Raw genomic sequence first — 15,120 nt, 5'->3', positions numbered from 1 at the left:
TCCCCCCCCCCCCCCCCGCACCTCCTGCCGCCCCAGCCCTGGGCTCTCCCCCAAAGAACGAATTGGGTGGACTAAATGGACAGTGCACCTCTCTATCTGAAGCCTAGCAAGGGAGATCCCACTAGAATTTAAAATGAAAAGTAAGGGAGGGGAAGCTCTACTAGGACCTGGGCAGCTTTAGATACAGTACCAGGCACATAGGAGGATTTACACTTCTGAGCCATGGAAGCAGAAATTGACTTTTCTTTTCCAGATTTAGCTAATATTCAGAAAGGGAATCTAGCACCTGCCTTCCAGATTTGAACACCCTCAAAATTCAGGAGCGCTCAAGCTCAATTTGGGCAGCTGTTACTTCATTTCCCCCAAATCAAATATACTGATCCACTGTAACTTGCTGTAGAAAAAGTAGAATAAATTGAGCAAGAAATGCTTCCCAGTGGTTATTAGGACTGGAATTGCTATTTTCAACAGCCATTTTTTTTTTTTTTTTTTTAGTTTTAGTTGTTTAAAAGGAAGACAGTAATATTGCATTGGCAAATTCCCCATAGAAACAAAGAATGGAACAAAAGAATAATAAAGGCACCTCAACTTTTCCTCATTTATGTAGGACAGTCTTATAATATGCATCCAGATATCCTTCAATCACACAAGCTGAAAATTGTTCCACTTTACTGCAGTTCTGTAACCATATGGGAACCAATCCTGTCTGTGTTCTGTGCACATCCAAAATTCCTGCTGAATGATCCGCCCTGGGAGCGAGTTACCAGTGACCCAGGGCTGGGGCGGCAGGAGGGTGCAGTTGTGTTGGAGGGAGGGGGGAGAGCCAAAAAATTTTTTGCTTGGGGCAGCAAAAAACCTAGAGCCGGCCCTGCCTGGAGGGACAGAATTGCAGGGTCTGGGCATACACCAGACCCGCTGAGGTACTCACAGCAGGCTGAACCAGCTCCTGCTCTGAGAATGGCAGGATTGCCTGACCCCATCCTGAGAGGTGACGGCCAGAGCCCCCGCGGGGTGCTCTTTCAGAGACACCAGGAGGGCTCAGAGGTGCAGTCCACCTGATAACCGGGACAGGCACTACAGTTAAGGTAAGAGCTGAACAGACCTGCAGTTGAGGCTGTCATGCAGGAGAAAGAAATTCGGGCCCTGATCCCACACTGAGTGCTGTGCGGGCAGACCCCTGAGCCCATGCAGAGTTCACTGCAAAATGAGGGCCTTGGCACATGGGGCTGGGTCACACATTATAGACTGGCTGCAATTCACGGAGACTCCTCCTCCATGAGCCAGCTGAACGCCCAACGCTGCAGAGTTCGGAGCCTGCCTAGCCCTGTGCACTGCAAGAACCATCTATCTTCAGTTGCTTATAACTTTGCTAAACCATAACCTTGGGGGCTGAAATGTGCCATGTTTTGGCTGCGCTGCAGCTTTCCATTTATTGCGGATACATCTGATTTTGCAGTGTCTCTGCCGGTTTTGAGAAGTGAGATACAGGAGTAGGCGGGAAGCAGCACTGTCAGTGTTTACAAAGGTTATCTGCAACCTTTCCTCAGACACCTCTTGCAGCTCAGGGATTTGGAGCAGGAAGCTAGAAACCTGGCAGGGTAGGAGGACAGGTCTGGGATCAGAGCCACCCGGGCCTTTTGCTGCTCCAGGAAAGTCTGTCCAGACCTGGCCAAATTACAAGCCACAGAAAAGTGTGTTTGTGTGTGTGGTCCCTAATCCCAGGGGGGGCCCTGTTTGGTGCCAGATGATAAGTGTAAGGACATTGCAGGTTGATGGCAGGGTCGGGATGGAAATGGAGGTGCCCTTGGGTCAGAGTCACTCTAGACCCATTAGCAGCTCAGATTCCCTCCACTCAGACTTGAGTGGGTCTGTCTGAGCTGCTGGCAAAGAGAAGAGAAATCCAAGCCCCCCTTGGGAGGGGAGGGAGGAGGGCACAGAGGGCTCCTGAGGAGAAACTGCTGCTATCCATGGGACTCAGCCTTCTTCCTTTTCTGCACCACTGCATTAACCCCTTCTGGCAGCACGCCCCACGGCAGACCTGCATGGTGAGCTCTGCTCCTTCCTCATTTGGGGGGCCCTACTCAGATGCTATGCGAGCATTAACACAGAGCATGGTGCTGGCCCAACCCCCCAGCGGGATGCGTATGTCCAAGGCAGTAGAGCCCAGTGGAGGTCTATGTGTCCCGGTGAGCGGAGCCAATGCACCTGGCAGCGTGAGGCTGGGCTTGTGGCCCGGCTTTGGTACAGAACCAAATACTGCACCAGAAAAACCTTTCTGCAGGAGGAATCCTCCAAGCAAAACATGGCAGACTCCAGGCGGAGCTACCAGTGACCTGATGTCCCAGGACAGAGAGACACACGGGATTCACAAACTTCCTGCCTGTCTGCGTATTCCTTTAACAAGCCCTGTGCCCCCGGGGCTGGGTGGGGTCACTGAGTGGGCAGTGGAAGGCGATGGGGTCTATTACGGCTGGAAGGGCAGCAGCTCCTGCCGGCGCTCAGGTTTCCTGCCTCGGACAGGCCAGTCACTCCACCAATAAGTGGTGAGTTATGGGATGGGAAGAATGAATACACTTGGGGGATGGATTACTTGGGGGCAGTGAGGATTGGACAGTTGGGGACACAGGGGAATCCCCCATCCCCAATTTACGGGGGGGGGGACACACACAGAGCTGCTGCCTCCTCCATGGAAAGAGCTGGGGAGATCCCCCAGCCATGCCCTACTCCCCAGTGGAGAGAGAGGTCAGTAGATGCTGGGGGAGTGGGGCTGCTGTTCCCACCTGGAGACTGCAGGGTGCAGGACAGATAAATCTCAAGCCACTGGCCTCCCCGCAAGAACGGCACACCCCTTCATGCAGCCTCACTCTGCATCTCCACTGCAGAAAGACAGACTGCTACCCAGAGCAATATCTGAGACCCAGCACTAGAGACAGCAGCAACCTGCATGGAACTGGGAGGGCAGAGCCCGAGTTGCAGGAGGGAAGGGTTAGGAGGAAGCAGTCCGCAGTCACATGATTGGCCAGCCAGCTGCAGTTGCAGCACCTCTGTAAATAGGTCTCTTGATAAAGTGCCAGTTTCATTTCAGAAACAAGGAGTTCTTTCATGCTATTGCCCAGTTGGCAGGATGTCAAAGAGTGCCCGTGCCTGCATACAGCCACAGACACACCCCACTCCTGGCTCGTCCCTACCTTCGACTGCTTTAACTTTGCAGCCCTCACAGTCTCCTAACACAGCGTCACCACCTAGGTTGCTCTTAGGGTATGTCTACACTACGGGATTATTCCGATTTTACAGAAACAGGTTTTTGGCAACAGATTGTATAAAGTCGAATGTATGCGGCCACACTAAGCACATTAATTCGGCGGTGTGCGTCCATGTACCGGGGCTAGTGTTGATTTCCGGAGGGTTGCACTGTGGGTAGCTATCCCATAGTTCCCGCAGTCTCCTCCACCCATTGGAATTCTGGGTTGAGATCCCAATGCCTGATGGGGCCAAAAACATTGTCGCGGGTGGTTCTGGGCACATCCTTCCCCTCCCTCCAGGAAAGCAACGGCAGACAACCGTTTCGCGCCTTTTTCCTGGGTGAACAGTGCAGACGCCATACCGCGGCAAGCATGGAGCCCGCTCAGCTCAAGACAGCAGTCATGAACATTGTAAACACCTCGCGTGTTATCATGCAGTTTATGCTGAACCAGAACCTGCAAAACCAGGCAACGAGGAGTAGGCTACGGCAGCGCGGTGACGAGAGTGATGAGGACATGGACATGGAATTCTATCAAACCACGGGCCCCGGCGCTTTGGAGATCATGCTGTTAATGGGGCAGGTTCATGCCGTGGAATGCCGATTCTGGGCCCAGGAAACAAGCACAGACTGGTGGGACCGCATAGTCTTGCAGGTGTGGAACGATTCCCAGTGGCTGCGAAACTTTCGCATGTGTAAGGGCACTTTCATGGAACTTTGTGACTTGCTTTCCCCTGCCCTGAAGCGCCAGAATACCAAGATGAGAGCAGCCCTCACAGTTGAGAAGCGAGTGGCGATAGCCCTGTGGAAGCTTGCAACGCCAGATAGCTACCGGTCAGTCGGGAATCAATTTGGAGTGGGCAAATCTACTGTGGGGACTGTTGTGATGCAAGTAGCCAAAGCAATCACTGAGCTGCTGCTACCAAAGGTAGTGACTCTGGGAAACGTGCAGATCATAGTGGATGGCTTTGCTGCAATGGGATTCCCTAACTGTGGTGGGGCGATAGATGGAACCCATATCCCTATCTTGGCACCGGAGCACCAGGGCAGCCAGTACGTAAACCACAAGGGGTACTTTTCAATGGTGCTGCAAGCACTGGTGGATCACAAGGGACGTTTCACCAACATCAACGTGGGCTGGCCGGGAAGGGTTCATGATGGTCACGGATTCAGGAACACTACTCTGTTTAAACGGCTGCAGCAAGGGACTTACTTCCCGGACCAGAAAATAACCGTTGGGGATGGTGGTAGAATGTGCATTTGGACGTTTAAAAGGTCGCTGGCGCACTTTACTGACTTACTCAGACCTCAGCCAAACCAATATTCCCATTGTTATTGCTGCTTGCTGTGTGCTCCACAATCTCTGTGAGAGTAAGGGGGAGACCTTTATGGCGGGGTGGGAGGCTGAGGCAAATCGCCTGGCCACTGATTACGCGCAGCCAGACACCAGGGCGATTAGAAGAGCACACCAGGAAGCGCTGCGCATCAGAGAAGCTTTGAAAACCAGTTTCATGACTGGCCAGGCTACCGTGTGAATGTTCTGTTTGTTTCTCCTTGATGAAAACCCACCCCCTTGATTGACTCATTCTCTGTAAGCAACCCACCCTCCCCCTTCGATCCTAGCTTGCTTTCAATGGAAATAAAGTCACTATCGTTTAAAAATCATGCATTCTTTATTAATTGATTATAAAAAGAGGGAGAGAACTGAGAAGGTAGCCCGGGTGGGGTTTGGGAGGAGGATAGGAGGGAAGGAAAAGGCCACTAAAAAAGTTCAAAGTAATGACAGCCTTTTGGTTGGGCTGTCCACTGGGGTGGATTGGGAGGGTGCACGGAGCCTCCTCCCCTCCCCCCCCCCGCGTTCTTACACGTCTGGGTGAGGAGGCTATGGAACATAGTGAGGGGGGAGGGAGGTTATACAGCGGCTGCAGCGGCACTCTGTGGTCCTGCTGCCATTCCTGAAGCTCCACCAGATGCTGTGTTACCCGGGGTTCTTTCAACCCAAAGCTCTTGGTAACTTTACTCTGTGCGAGGTGGTGTCAGGAAATAAATCAGGGGAGACACGGCCGTCCGACCGATAGATGGCTGGCACAAACAGGACAACACAAGAGTGCTTTCATTTAAAGCTAAACTTTACTAGTCTCAAGCACTTACACACGTCCGCAACAAGATTAGTAAAACACCCCCAACCCTTGATAATTACCAAAGCTGAGTGTGGATTTCAAGTGGCACAGTGGCAGCCCGTCTGCCGGTGGGGAACACAAGATGCATCCAGAGGGAGAGGCCAGTCCCAAAGAGTCCCACCTCCAAAGGAGTCCTATCTCAAGCTTTTTCCCTTTATTTATACATTAGTAATACAGTGACACGTCCCTTAAAGAAAACTTGTCCAGTAAGCAGTTTCAAGCAAGAGACTCCTTCTGATTATTGATTAACCAGGTTTGGGTTTTTCCAGAGTCTGTAGCTCTGAGACCCCAATAGACATTCCTGCTCTTTTAAAATGCATGTATCAGCAACTTCAACACAATTCTTATCAGGAAGGACGCGGGGTCAAGCTGCCTCTTCCGTGGCACCCCAAAACCCCCTCCCCTCCTGCCTTGGTCAAGCTGAGTTTGCTGACTGGCCAATTTACAGCTTGCTGACTAGGTTGCTTTTTAACAATAAGCCATAGTGGTTTTAGGCACTTTACTGGTTTGCCAAGTCTCCCCGTACAGCCGGAGCATGTCCGTTTGATCACGCAGCAGCCCCAGCATTGCAGCCTGCCACTTCTCATCTCGAGCGTCCCTCATGGCCTCACGTTCACTGGCATCTTTCCTGTACTTTGATACCGTGTCCTTCCACTCATTCAGATGAGCTCTTTCATTGCGGGTGGATTCCATGATTTCCGAGAACATTTCATCTCGCATCCTCTTTTTTCGACGCCTTATCTGAGATAGCCTTCGGGACGGAGGAGGGAGGCTTGAAAAATTTGCAGCTGCAGAAGGGAGGGAAAAAAGGGAGAGAAGTATTTAAAAAGATACATTTTACAGAACAATGCTTATACTCTTTCACGGTGAACAACACTATTCACATTACATAGCACGTGATTTCGGTACAAGGTCGCATTTTGCATCTTTTAATATTGAGTGCCTGCGGCTTTGGTGTTAGAGAGCACAGACGCAGGTCCGGGCAACAGAATTCGGCTTGCATGCGGCCATGGTAAGCCATTGTCTTTCGGCTTCTGCGCCCTCCTTTCCCACATACCAGGCAAAGCCCGTTGAGTGCTGCGGTTTTCCTGTTAACGTGCAGCAGCAGAAACCAAACTAACCCCCCCACATCCAATTCTCTGGGATGATCGCTTTATCCCTCCCCCCCACCACGTGGCTGGTATCAGGGAAGATTCCCTCCCCCTCCCCCCCCCCCCACTTGACTAACTGCAGGGAAGGATTTCTTTTCAGCCACAGGCAAACAGCCCAGTAGGAACGGCCACTTCTGTCCCCTTAATTAAATTCCCATATTTCAACCAGGTTACCATGAACGATATCACTCTCCTGAGGATAACACAGCGAGATAAAGAACGGATGTTGCTTGAATGCCAGCAGACACCGGGACCATACGCTGCCAGGCTTTGTCATGCAATGATACCAGATTACTTGCTACTAGCATGGCGTGGTCAAGTGTCCTACCATGGAGGACGGAATAAGGCTGCACTGCCAAGAAACCTTGTGGAAAGGCTTTTGCAGTACCTCCAGGAGAGCTTCATGGAGATGTCCCTGGAGGATTTCCGCTCCATCCCCAGACACGTTAAAAGACTTTTGCAGTAGCTGTACTGGCCGCAAATGCATCCCAAGTCCTCAGGGCAAATTAATCATTAAAAAACGCTTGCTTTTACACCATGTTTTATATTTACAAAGGTACACTCACCGGAGGTCCCTTCCATGGCCTCATTGTCTGGGGGTTGGGAAGGTGCTTCAGTCAGGCTGAGAAAAAGATCCTGGCTGTTGGGGAGAACGGAGTGCTGGGTGCTCTCCGCAAGCTCGTCATCCTCCTCCTCTTCCCCATCTGCAGAATCCTCAGGCATGGCTGAGATTACCCCCACCTCGGAATCCACGGTCAGAGGTGGGGTAGTGGTGGCGGCCCCCCCTAGAATTGCATGCAGCTCAGCGTAGAAGCGGCATGTCTGCGGCTCTGACCCGGAGTGACCGTTTGCCTCCTTTGTTTTTTGATAGGCTTGTCTGAGCTCCTTAACTTTCACGTGGCACTGTAGTGAGTCCCTATTGTGGCCTCTCTCCATCATGCCCTTGGAGATTTTTTCAAATGTTCTGGCATTTCGCCTTTTGGAACGTAGTTCTGCTAGCACTGAATCCTCTCCCCATATAGCGATCAGATCCAGTACCTCCCGTACGGTCCATGCTGGTGCTCTTTTTCGATTCTCGGACTGCATGGTTACCTGTACTGATGAGCTCTGCATAGTCACCTGTGCTCTGCACGCTGGGCAAACAGGAAATGTAATTCAAAAGTTTGCGGGGCTTTTCCTGTCTACCTGGCCAGTGCATCCAAGTTCAGATTGCTGTCCACAATGGTGCACTGTGGGATAGCTCCCGGAGGCCAATACCGTCGAATTGCGGCCACACTAACCCTCATCCGAAATGGCAATACCGATTTCAGCACTACTCCCCTCATCGGGGAGGAGTACAGATATCGATATTAAGAGCCCTTTATATCGAAGTAAAGGGCTTCGTTGTGTGGACGGGTGCAGGGTTAATTCAGTTTAACACTGCTAAATTAGAGATAAACTCCTAGTGTAGACCAGGCCTTAGGCTAGGTTGGTTTTGGAGAGAAGAAAGGAAATTCCATAATGTGGACTCATTGGCCCAGCCACCCCCAGAGCACCCTTCCCTACACAGGCTCTCCCATCGGGTCACCATCCATGCCTATGCAAAACCAACAAGGGACATGGCTCTGACCTGGTAGTGTCTTAACTTCCCTTTGCACAGGTGTAAGTGACTCTACAAGATGCAGGCCAATGGGGCCCAATAGGAGCTGCCCTGTGTACCTCCAGAAGTCACAGGAAAGCTCTTCTCCCGCAGAAGTTAGGAGCTATGAGGCAGGAGCTCACGCAGGGCACTGCTTCACCTGTCAGACACACACACACGCAGTGTGACCTTCCCCAGCTCATGTACAATTCATGAGCTGAGGAAGAAAGCTCCAAGCCAGAGGTACTGCACGTGCACAACTCTTATAAATCCCACAATGGGGGTATACACAGGAAATCAATGTAATCGATTATTTACAAATTCACACACACACCCCAACAGAGAGACAGGAATGGTCATCACTTTACACGGCACTAGACAAGTACATAGGCAATGAGCCCCCAAAAGGAGAAACAGCATTACAATTTACTAAGCGAAAGCACATTAGTAGGTGAATAAAAGAGCAAAACTTTTTGCCTGGCAGCTGCAGAAGGAAGAAATTCAAAATGAAACTAGGATGAAATTCACTCTCATGTCCAAGCAGCTGATCCATGCACCTCCACTCAAGCCAAGGCGGACGCAGTGGGGCCCCTGCATTGTGGTTAACTGTCTTTCATTCACCACACACGAAGAGAAGTTAGCATATTTTATGTTTTTATCTTTCAGGAAGGTTTCCATGACTTCACTGCTTAGCATCCAGAAACTTAACACGCAAGAACCAAAAACAGAGAGAGACAAAGCAGGCTGCTCCCTAAGGCAGAGTGGCACAACTCACTGACTTTGCTCTTTGCAGACTGCCTGCTGAAGGCCCAGATCACATGCTTCTCTACAGAGCCCCTTAGCCTGCAAGCAGGCGTGGGAAACCCCTTACTCTTAAAGTGATAGCTAGTCATTTTAACCCCATTCTCAATACACCACAAACTGCACCCTTAATGAACTATTAGACTACAGTGACCAGACAGCAAGTGTGAAAACTCGGGACAGGGATAGGGGGTAATAGGAGCCTACATAAGAAGAAGACCCCAAAATCGGGACTGTTCCTATAAAATCTGGACATCTGGTCACCCTATATTAGACAAATCAAGAAATTAAAACCACATCCCCCCACACGGTTTGAAATGTTTTATCACACTCTCCTAACTGTAACACAAGAACCTATACAGACGTAGAGAGCATACTTAGCTGAGACCAGTTCTCTTCCACTGTAAGGGAGGATAACTGGAACTAGGCAATATGCTAACGTTTGCATGTTTCCAAAGCTATATTCCTCTTCACTCGGGGAAGGTCCTGGGGAGCTAACCCAAACGTTAGGAGCCTCCGACCTAGATCACTCCTGCATTCACCAAAGCATCAAGCTATGTCATTAAAACACCACGAAGAAATGAAGCTCACAAGTAAAGGGACTACAAGAGTTACGCTGTGATAGCAATATTCAATTTTTGGTACTTTTTATTCCTATTAGCCCTGCAGAGCCAATGCAGCTAAGACCGAGGGTCTGTCTTTGTTGCAAAAAAAGGTGCAACATGTAGAGCTGAGGAGAGCTCAATTGCTGTGAAATCCTACTGGAGACAAGGCACCGGTAGTTCTTATCTCAGTGTAGCCAGCTGAGCTCAGCCTAACTCCTCCATGTGGCATTTATCTCAACTAGCTATGTCAAAGTAAGCACTACCAGTGCCGTATTTCCATTAGGATTTTACATGGAGTTAGGTTTTTTGCTGCAGAGAAGACACAGGGTACATCAACACTGCAAGTTCAGGGTCCTATTTCCAGCTCAAGGAGCCATACTCAGCTAGCCCTCATCGAGCTAGTGTGCTAAAGATACAGAGCAGCCACTGCAGCGCAAGCAGTGGGAGCGGGTAGCCACCCTGAGGATGTACCTAGTGTCTCCGATGGGCACACACTTGCCATCCCACCGCTTGTGCTCCACAGCTACAGTCTATTTTTAGCACCCGATCTCCGGGGGAACTAGCGTGATTCTGTCTCCTCGCTGGGCATCGCCCACCCAGCTCCAAGGGTAGATACAGTGTATATCCATAGGTGCCAACTCCATGGGTGCTCCGAGGCTCAAGCACCCACTGAAAAAACATAGGGGGTGCTCAGCACCCACAGAGACGGATTACATGCATCTGACGAAGTGGGTATTCACCCACGAAAGCTTATGCTCCAATACGTCTGTTAGTCTATAAGGTGCCACAAGACTCTTTGTCGCTTTTTACAGATCCAGACTAACATGGCTACCCCCAATAAGAGACGGATTAATCTTTTGTGGGCCCCGCCCGCCATGCTCTACCCCAAGGGCCTGCCCCCACTCATCCTCTTTCCCCTGAGGCCCCGCCCACCACTCTGCCCCGAGACCCCATCCCTGCTTGGCCTCTCCCCTCGAGGCCACGCCCACCCTCTGTGGGAGAGGCGGTGGAGAGCAGCGAGCACCCACCAGCAAAAACAAAAGTCAGTGTCTGTGGACATATCCATAGCCTGGGCAGGCTGGATTCCAGCTCGCCTACCGCCCCAGCCAAACTGTTCACCACGTCTCTGTCAGACAAACCCACTGATGGCACTGGGGCTCCGCAGGGAACTGATGGCCTCATTCGAAGACAGCAGGGTTGCACAGATGTCCCCGAGGGGCTGGTGTGGCCCTGCCAAGCTACACTTCACCTGGGACTCTGCTGAAGGAAGGAAGGATCCCATTCAGCTCACAGCCTTTGCTACACGGGCCTTCTGGTCAAACATTTCCCACCATTGCTGCCTTGGGCTCAGTTCCCTGCAATGGTCGCAACACGAGAGCTCCAGCGGTGACAAGGCAACAGAGGCTGGAGGGTGGAGACCTGCTCTGAGCAGGGTCAGACAAGGTAGGGAGAGATTCCCGACCGGGGCAGGGGAGAATTCCCCCAGTGCAGGAGCAGCACATGGCGCGGGAGCCAGGAGGGCAGAGGCTAGTCAGCACAACTGATTTGGCTGGAGTGTCTCCACCCATCTTCCGCTCTAGGTGCAATACAGAGCGTTGGACACACAGAGGATGCAGCTGAGAGACACACAAAAACAGCTTCCTCCCGCTCCATCCCCAGTGCCCCAGCAATGCAAGCCTCCAGCCCAACTCCTCCCCCATTCTCCATCCCATGCAAAGGCTAGCAGACAAGGGGCCTGGGACAAGCATGGTCTCAAGGTTACAATCGAGGCTCCAACCAGGCCAGGTGGGAAGCCCATTTCACAGCCACCCACCCCTCCCCAAGAACACCCTGCACCAGGGGATTAAATGGACGATCTTTAGCTTACTGGCAGTGCAACTGTCTATGGCACTCAAACTGAGACACAACCAGACCCAAACATGACATGTCCGGTATCATTTCCTCACGTTGCCTTCACTCCTGCAAATCCACCTTCTTAAAAGCCCTCTCCCCCGCAGCCACCTTCACGCCTGCTCCCATGCTCCCACTCCTCCTGGGAGCACATAACGGATCAGTGCCAACCTCGGACACTACATCAGTGCAATGCTACGGCTCTCACTGAAACAGAGAGTTAATGCTTTCCTGGGAACTTTCCCATGCCCACCTTGTCTGCCTTGGAAAGGTCCCAAAATAGCTATGCCGGAATAAGAGTAAACCCACACAGGGCTTACAATGAAATAACGATTCCAGTCAATGCTCAAGTGTATGCCAGCGCTTAGAAACTGATCCACAAACTTTATACAAGGACGGCTACACCCGCCACTGAAACAGCAACCAAGGCTCTGAAATGGAACCTGCCAGATGTCGGCCAGCCCATCACTTCCCAAAGCATCTAGGTGTTCCTTCGGTCATCCATCCACCAGCTGAGCAGCGCCCCCTTCCAGCTACTGATCCCGACCAGCCCAGGTAGCCAGTGAGATCTGGCAGCCTCACAGCTTCAAGTATGGCTTCAGGACACCAAGCACCACCTTATCTGACTTGTCTATGGATTGGCCTGGGGGTGAAATGCTGTGTTATGGGGAGAGGAGCTTTGCTGGTGACACGAATGGTTCTAACTGGCCTGCCGTGCTAGCCCTCTGTCCAGTGCACATGGACTGGAGCTAAGGTGCATGTGAGCTGCCACGGGGAGTGTGTGCCCAGCCTTCCCGCAGCCAGCAATGGGGCTCCCTCCCACACGGCATGCTGCAGGGGGACAGCACAGCCCGGGATGGCAGAATGAGGCAGAGAGGGATCAATCACTGGAAGGGTCCCGAGAGCCACTCTGGGAGGCAGCCTGCATGGGGTTTGCACAGGAAAGTCACGTTTACAACCCGTCTGTGCTAAGTCAGCTTAGGAGGCGAGAAGGAGAAACCAGGCCCAGCACTTACCTTTTCCTTGTTGTAGCCCCTTCCATCTTGCAGCCCCTCTGCTTGCTCCTGGGGACAGCACCTCACTGACGCTCAGAAGCTGCGTAGAGAGAAGGAGAAGGGCCCAGGTGTTTCTAGCTAAAAGCACAGCGTCTCCCTGCAGAGGAGTCAGTCTCCTTCCTGCCTTGTTTGGCGCAGAGAGTCTCTATCCGAATCACAGAGCACAGGCTGTCCCAACGCAGCTCACCTTGGAGCAGGCAGGCCGGGAGAGCAGCTAAACACAGAGGACTCACACAGACTCCCAGATGACTGGCTGGCACGGGTTTCTCAGCACAAGCTGAGCTGTCAGCCCTGCCGGAGGTGGAGCCCGGGACAGTCATCAAACAACCACACTAGCATGCTGTGTGCTGTACACAGCCGCCCCCCAACCAGCGCAGAGCAACAAGGATTCCATTGAAGGGGAGCAGGACCCATTATGCAAGCTCCTGGGGTGGAAAGCACAGCCTCCAGCCCCACAAGTGCAGAGCTGCGAATGCTGCCATGCTGACGAGCGACAGAGCCAGCCTGCTTTCTAAGCCCCCTGCCCACACACATCAGATGCCCAGAAAGGAGAATCCTGGGTCCCCCATTGGGTCCCTGCTTGATCTGCCACCCTCCCAGCCTTTGTTCCCCCCTTGCTGTGCACTGGGCCGGCTCCAGCATTTCTGCCGCCCCAAGAAAAAAAAAAAAAGCAAGCCGTGATCGGCGGTGGCAGTTCAGCGGCAGGTCCTTCGCTCCTAGAGAGAGTGAGGGACCTGCTGCCCCCGAATTGCCGCAGGTGCTGCCCCTCTCCCTTGGCTGCCCCAAGCACCTGCTTGTTAAGCTGGTGCCTGGAGCCGGCCCTGGCTGTGCAGGATCCTGTCTGAAGATGCCGTGCACCCGTGACATGCGCACACTAGGTTCCGGGGGTAAATGGACAGCATTACCCGGAGAAGCCCAGCTGATTATTACACCTGTGTCACAGCTCTATGGAAACAGTCTCCAGTGGGAGGTCACGTCTCAGCAGCACGGTGTCTCGAAGGGGGCTGCCCTCCCTCTTCCCCCCCTCCCCCCATGCTGCACATTCCAGCACTCCGGGCAGGCTATTCTTGGTCTGGTCTCAGCCTGTGGTCTGGACAGAAACTGGGCCTGCAGCAGAGTCTGGAATTATCCAAAGAACGGCCACAAATCCTGCCGCCCACAGAGGAGGGACAGTGCAAACGCACTCCAAACAGTGGAGACGCAGAGAGCAAGACAGCCAGACGTCAGCTTTGTTACTCAGCCGCTTTCTCTGCACCACCAGCCTCCCTGCTGGTGCATCGCTGGCTGCAAACAACAGAGGCGTCTGTCTGATGCCATCACCCCTGAACGAATGCACCTCGCACTCCAAGTCAGCCGGACTGATTAGCAGGCTGTGGCAGCTGCACGTTCCCATCCCAGGGCTACCAAGTCCAACTCCACAAGCGGTACACACGGGAGAGATGCAGGCCTAGGCCTGCACACTCGGGTTTCCAGAGTTCGGCACCTCAGCATCAGGGGCCCGTAGGCAGAGATGCAGGCAGCTGCAGTTCCTCTGGCTCAGACGGGAGCTGTGGGTCCCAGCACCTCGGAGATCAGGCTGCTTCTGTTCTGGTGCCTAAATGAAGGGCAAAGGACCTAGGCTTAGCCCCCACATTTAAAAGGTCTGGGGGAAGTGACTTGTCCTAGGTCACTATCAGAGGGCAGAGGAGCCCCCCCAAGTTCCTGGCCTCCAGCCCCAAGAGCACTGAGCTGTCTCCAGGGGGCAGGGACAGGCCACACAGCGCTGTGCCCCTGCACTAGTGATCCCACCAGCCTGTCACTGGGTGCAAACCCCGAGGGCCTGGACTTGGGTCACCTAAGCATAGGAAGCCACGGGGCTGACTGAGCCCAAATAGAGGCCTGGGGAGCAGGCACCTGGCCCAGGAGAGTTGCATTCACCTGGAGCATCATGGCCAGAGACAGGGCCGGCTCCAGGCACCAGCGAAGGAAGCAGGTGCTTGGGGCGGCCAATGGAAAGGGGCGGCACGTCCGGGTCTTTGGCCACAATTCGGCAGCGGGTCCCTCAGTCCCTCTCTTCCTCTGAGAGCTGCCGCCAAAATGCCACTGAAGAGGAAGAGAGGGAGCAAAGGACCCGCCGCTGAATTGCCGCCGAAGAATGAAGCGGCATGGTTGAGCTCCCGCCGAAGTGCCACCAATCGGCTTTAGCTTTTTTTTTTTTCTTTTTCGCTTCGCTGCTTGGGGCGGCAAAAAGGAGGGAGGCGTAACAACGCTGCTGAAGGGAGGCTGAGTGGCGGGCTGGGGGAGCCCAGCCAGCAGCTGTGAGGGGCAGACATGGGTCCAGGAAGGAGGTGGGAATGCAGGGCAGTCTGGCAATGGAAGCAGTGGGAGGGGTGGATGAGTCACTGCTGCAGGGAACCCAGGGAGGGGCTACCAGGGAACCGTGCCATTCTGTGACAGGCCAAGGGCGGGGCCCAGGCTCCGAGGGGCAGCTCCAGACATGGGTCACAGCAGGCAGCTGGGCAGCCAAGGGGCTGTAGCTCAGGGAATCAGGGAAAATCAACAGGAGGGGCAGGACTTGAGGGAGGCAGCCCAGCTGCTGC

The 15,120-nt window shown here is 53.1% G+C and overlaps 1 protein-coding gene across 1 annotated transcript in view; it reads right to left on the bottom strand.

The window, feature by feature from the left end:
• The window catches only part of LOC113404997 (myomegalin-like), a 101,731-nt gene extending 88,983 nt beyond the window's left edge, over positions 1-12,748 (bottom strand). Inside the window, exon 1 of the mRNA XM_029912448.1 lies at positions 12,503-12,748. Coding sequence (XP_029768308.1) covers positions 12,503-12,528 — 26 coding nt within the window. The 5' untranslated portion in view covers positions 12,529-12,748. The remainder of the gene's footprint in view (positions 1-12,502) is intronic.
• Positions 12,749-15,120: the final 2,372 nt, after the last annotated feature.

Source organism: Terrapene carolina, unplaced genomic scaffold, assembly GCF_002925995.2.
Source record: "Terrapene carolina triunguis isolate 2854851 unplaced genomic scaffold, T_m_triunguis-2.0 Scaffold212, whole genome shotgun sequence".
Lineage (NCBI taxonomy): Eukaryota > Metazoa > Chordata > Testudines > Emydidae > Terrapene > Terrapene triunguis.
The sequence above is the reverse complement of the archived record's forward strand: the minus strand, read 5'-3'. Positions and strand labels throughout refer to the sequence as shown.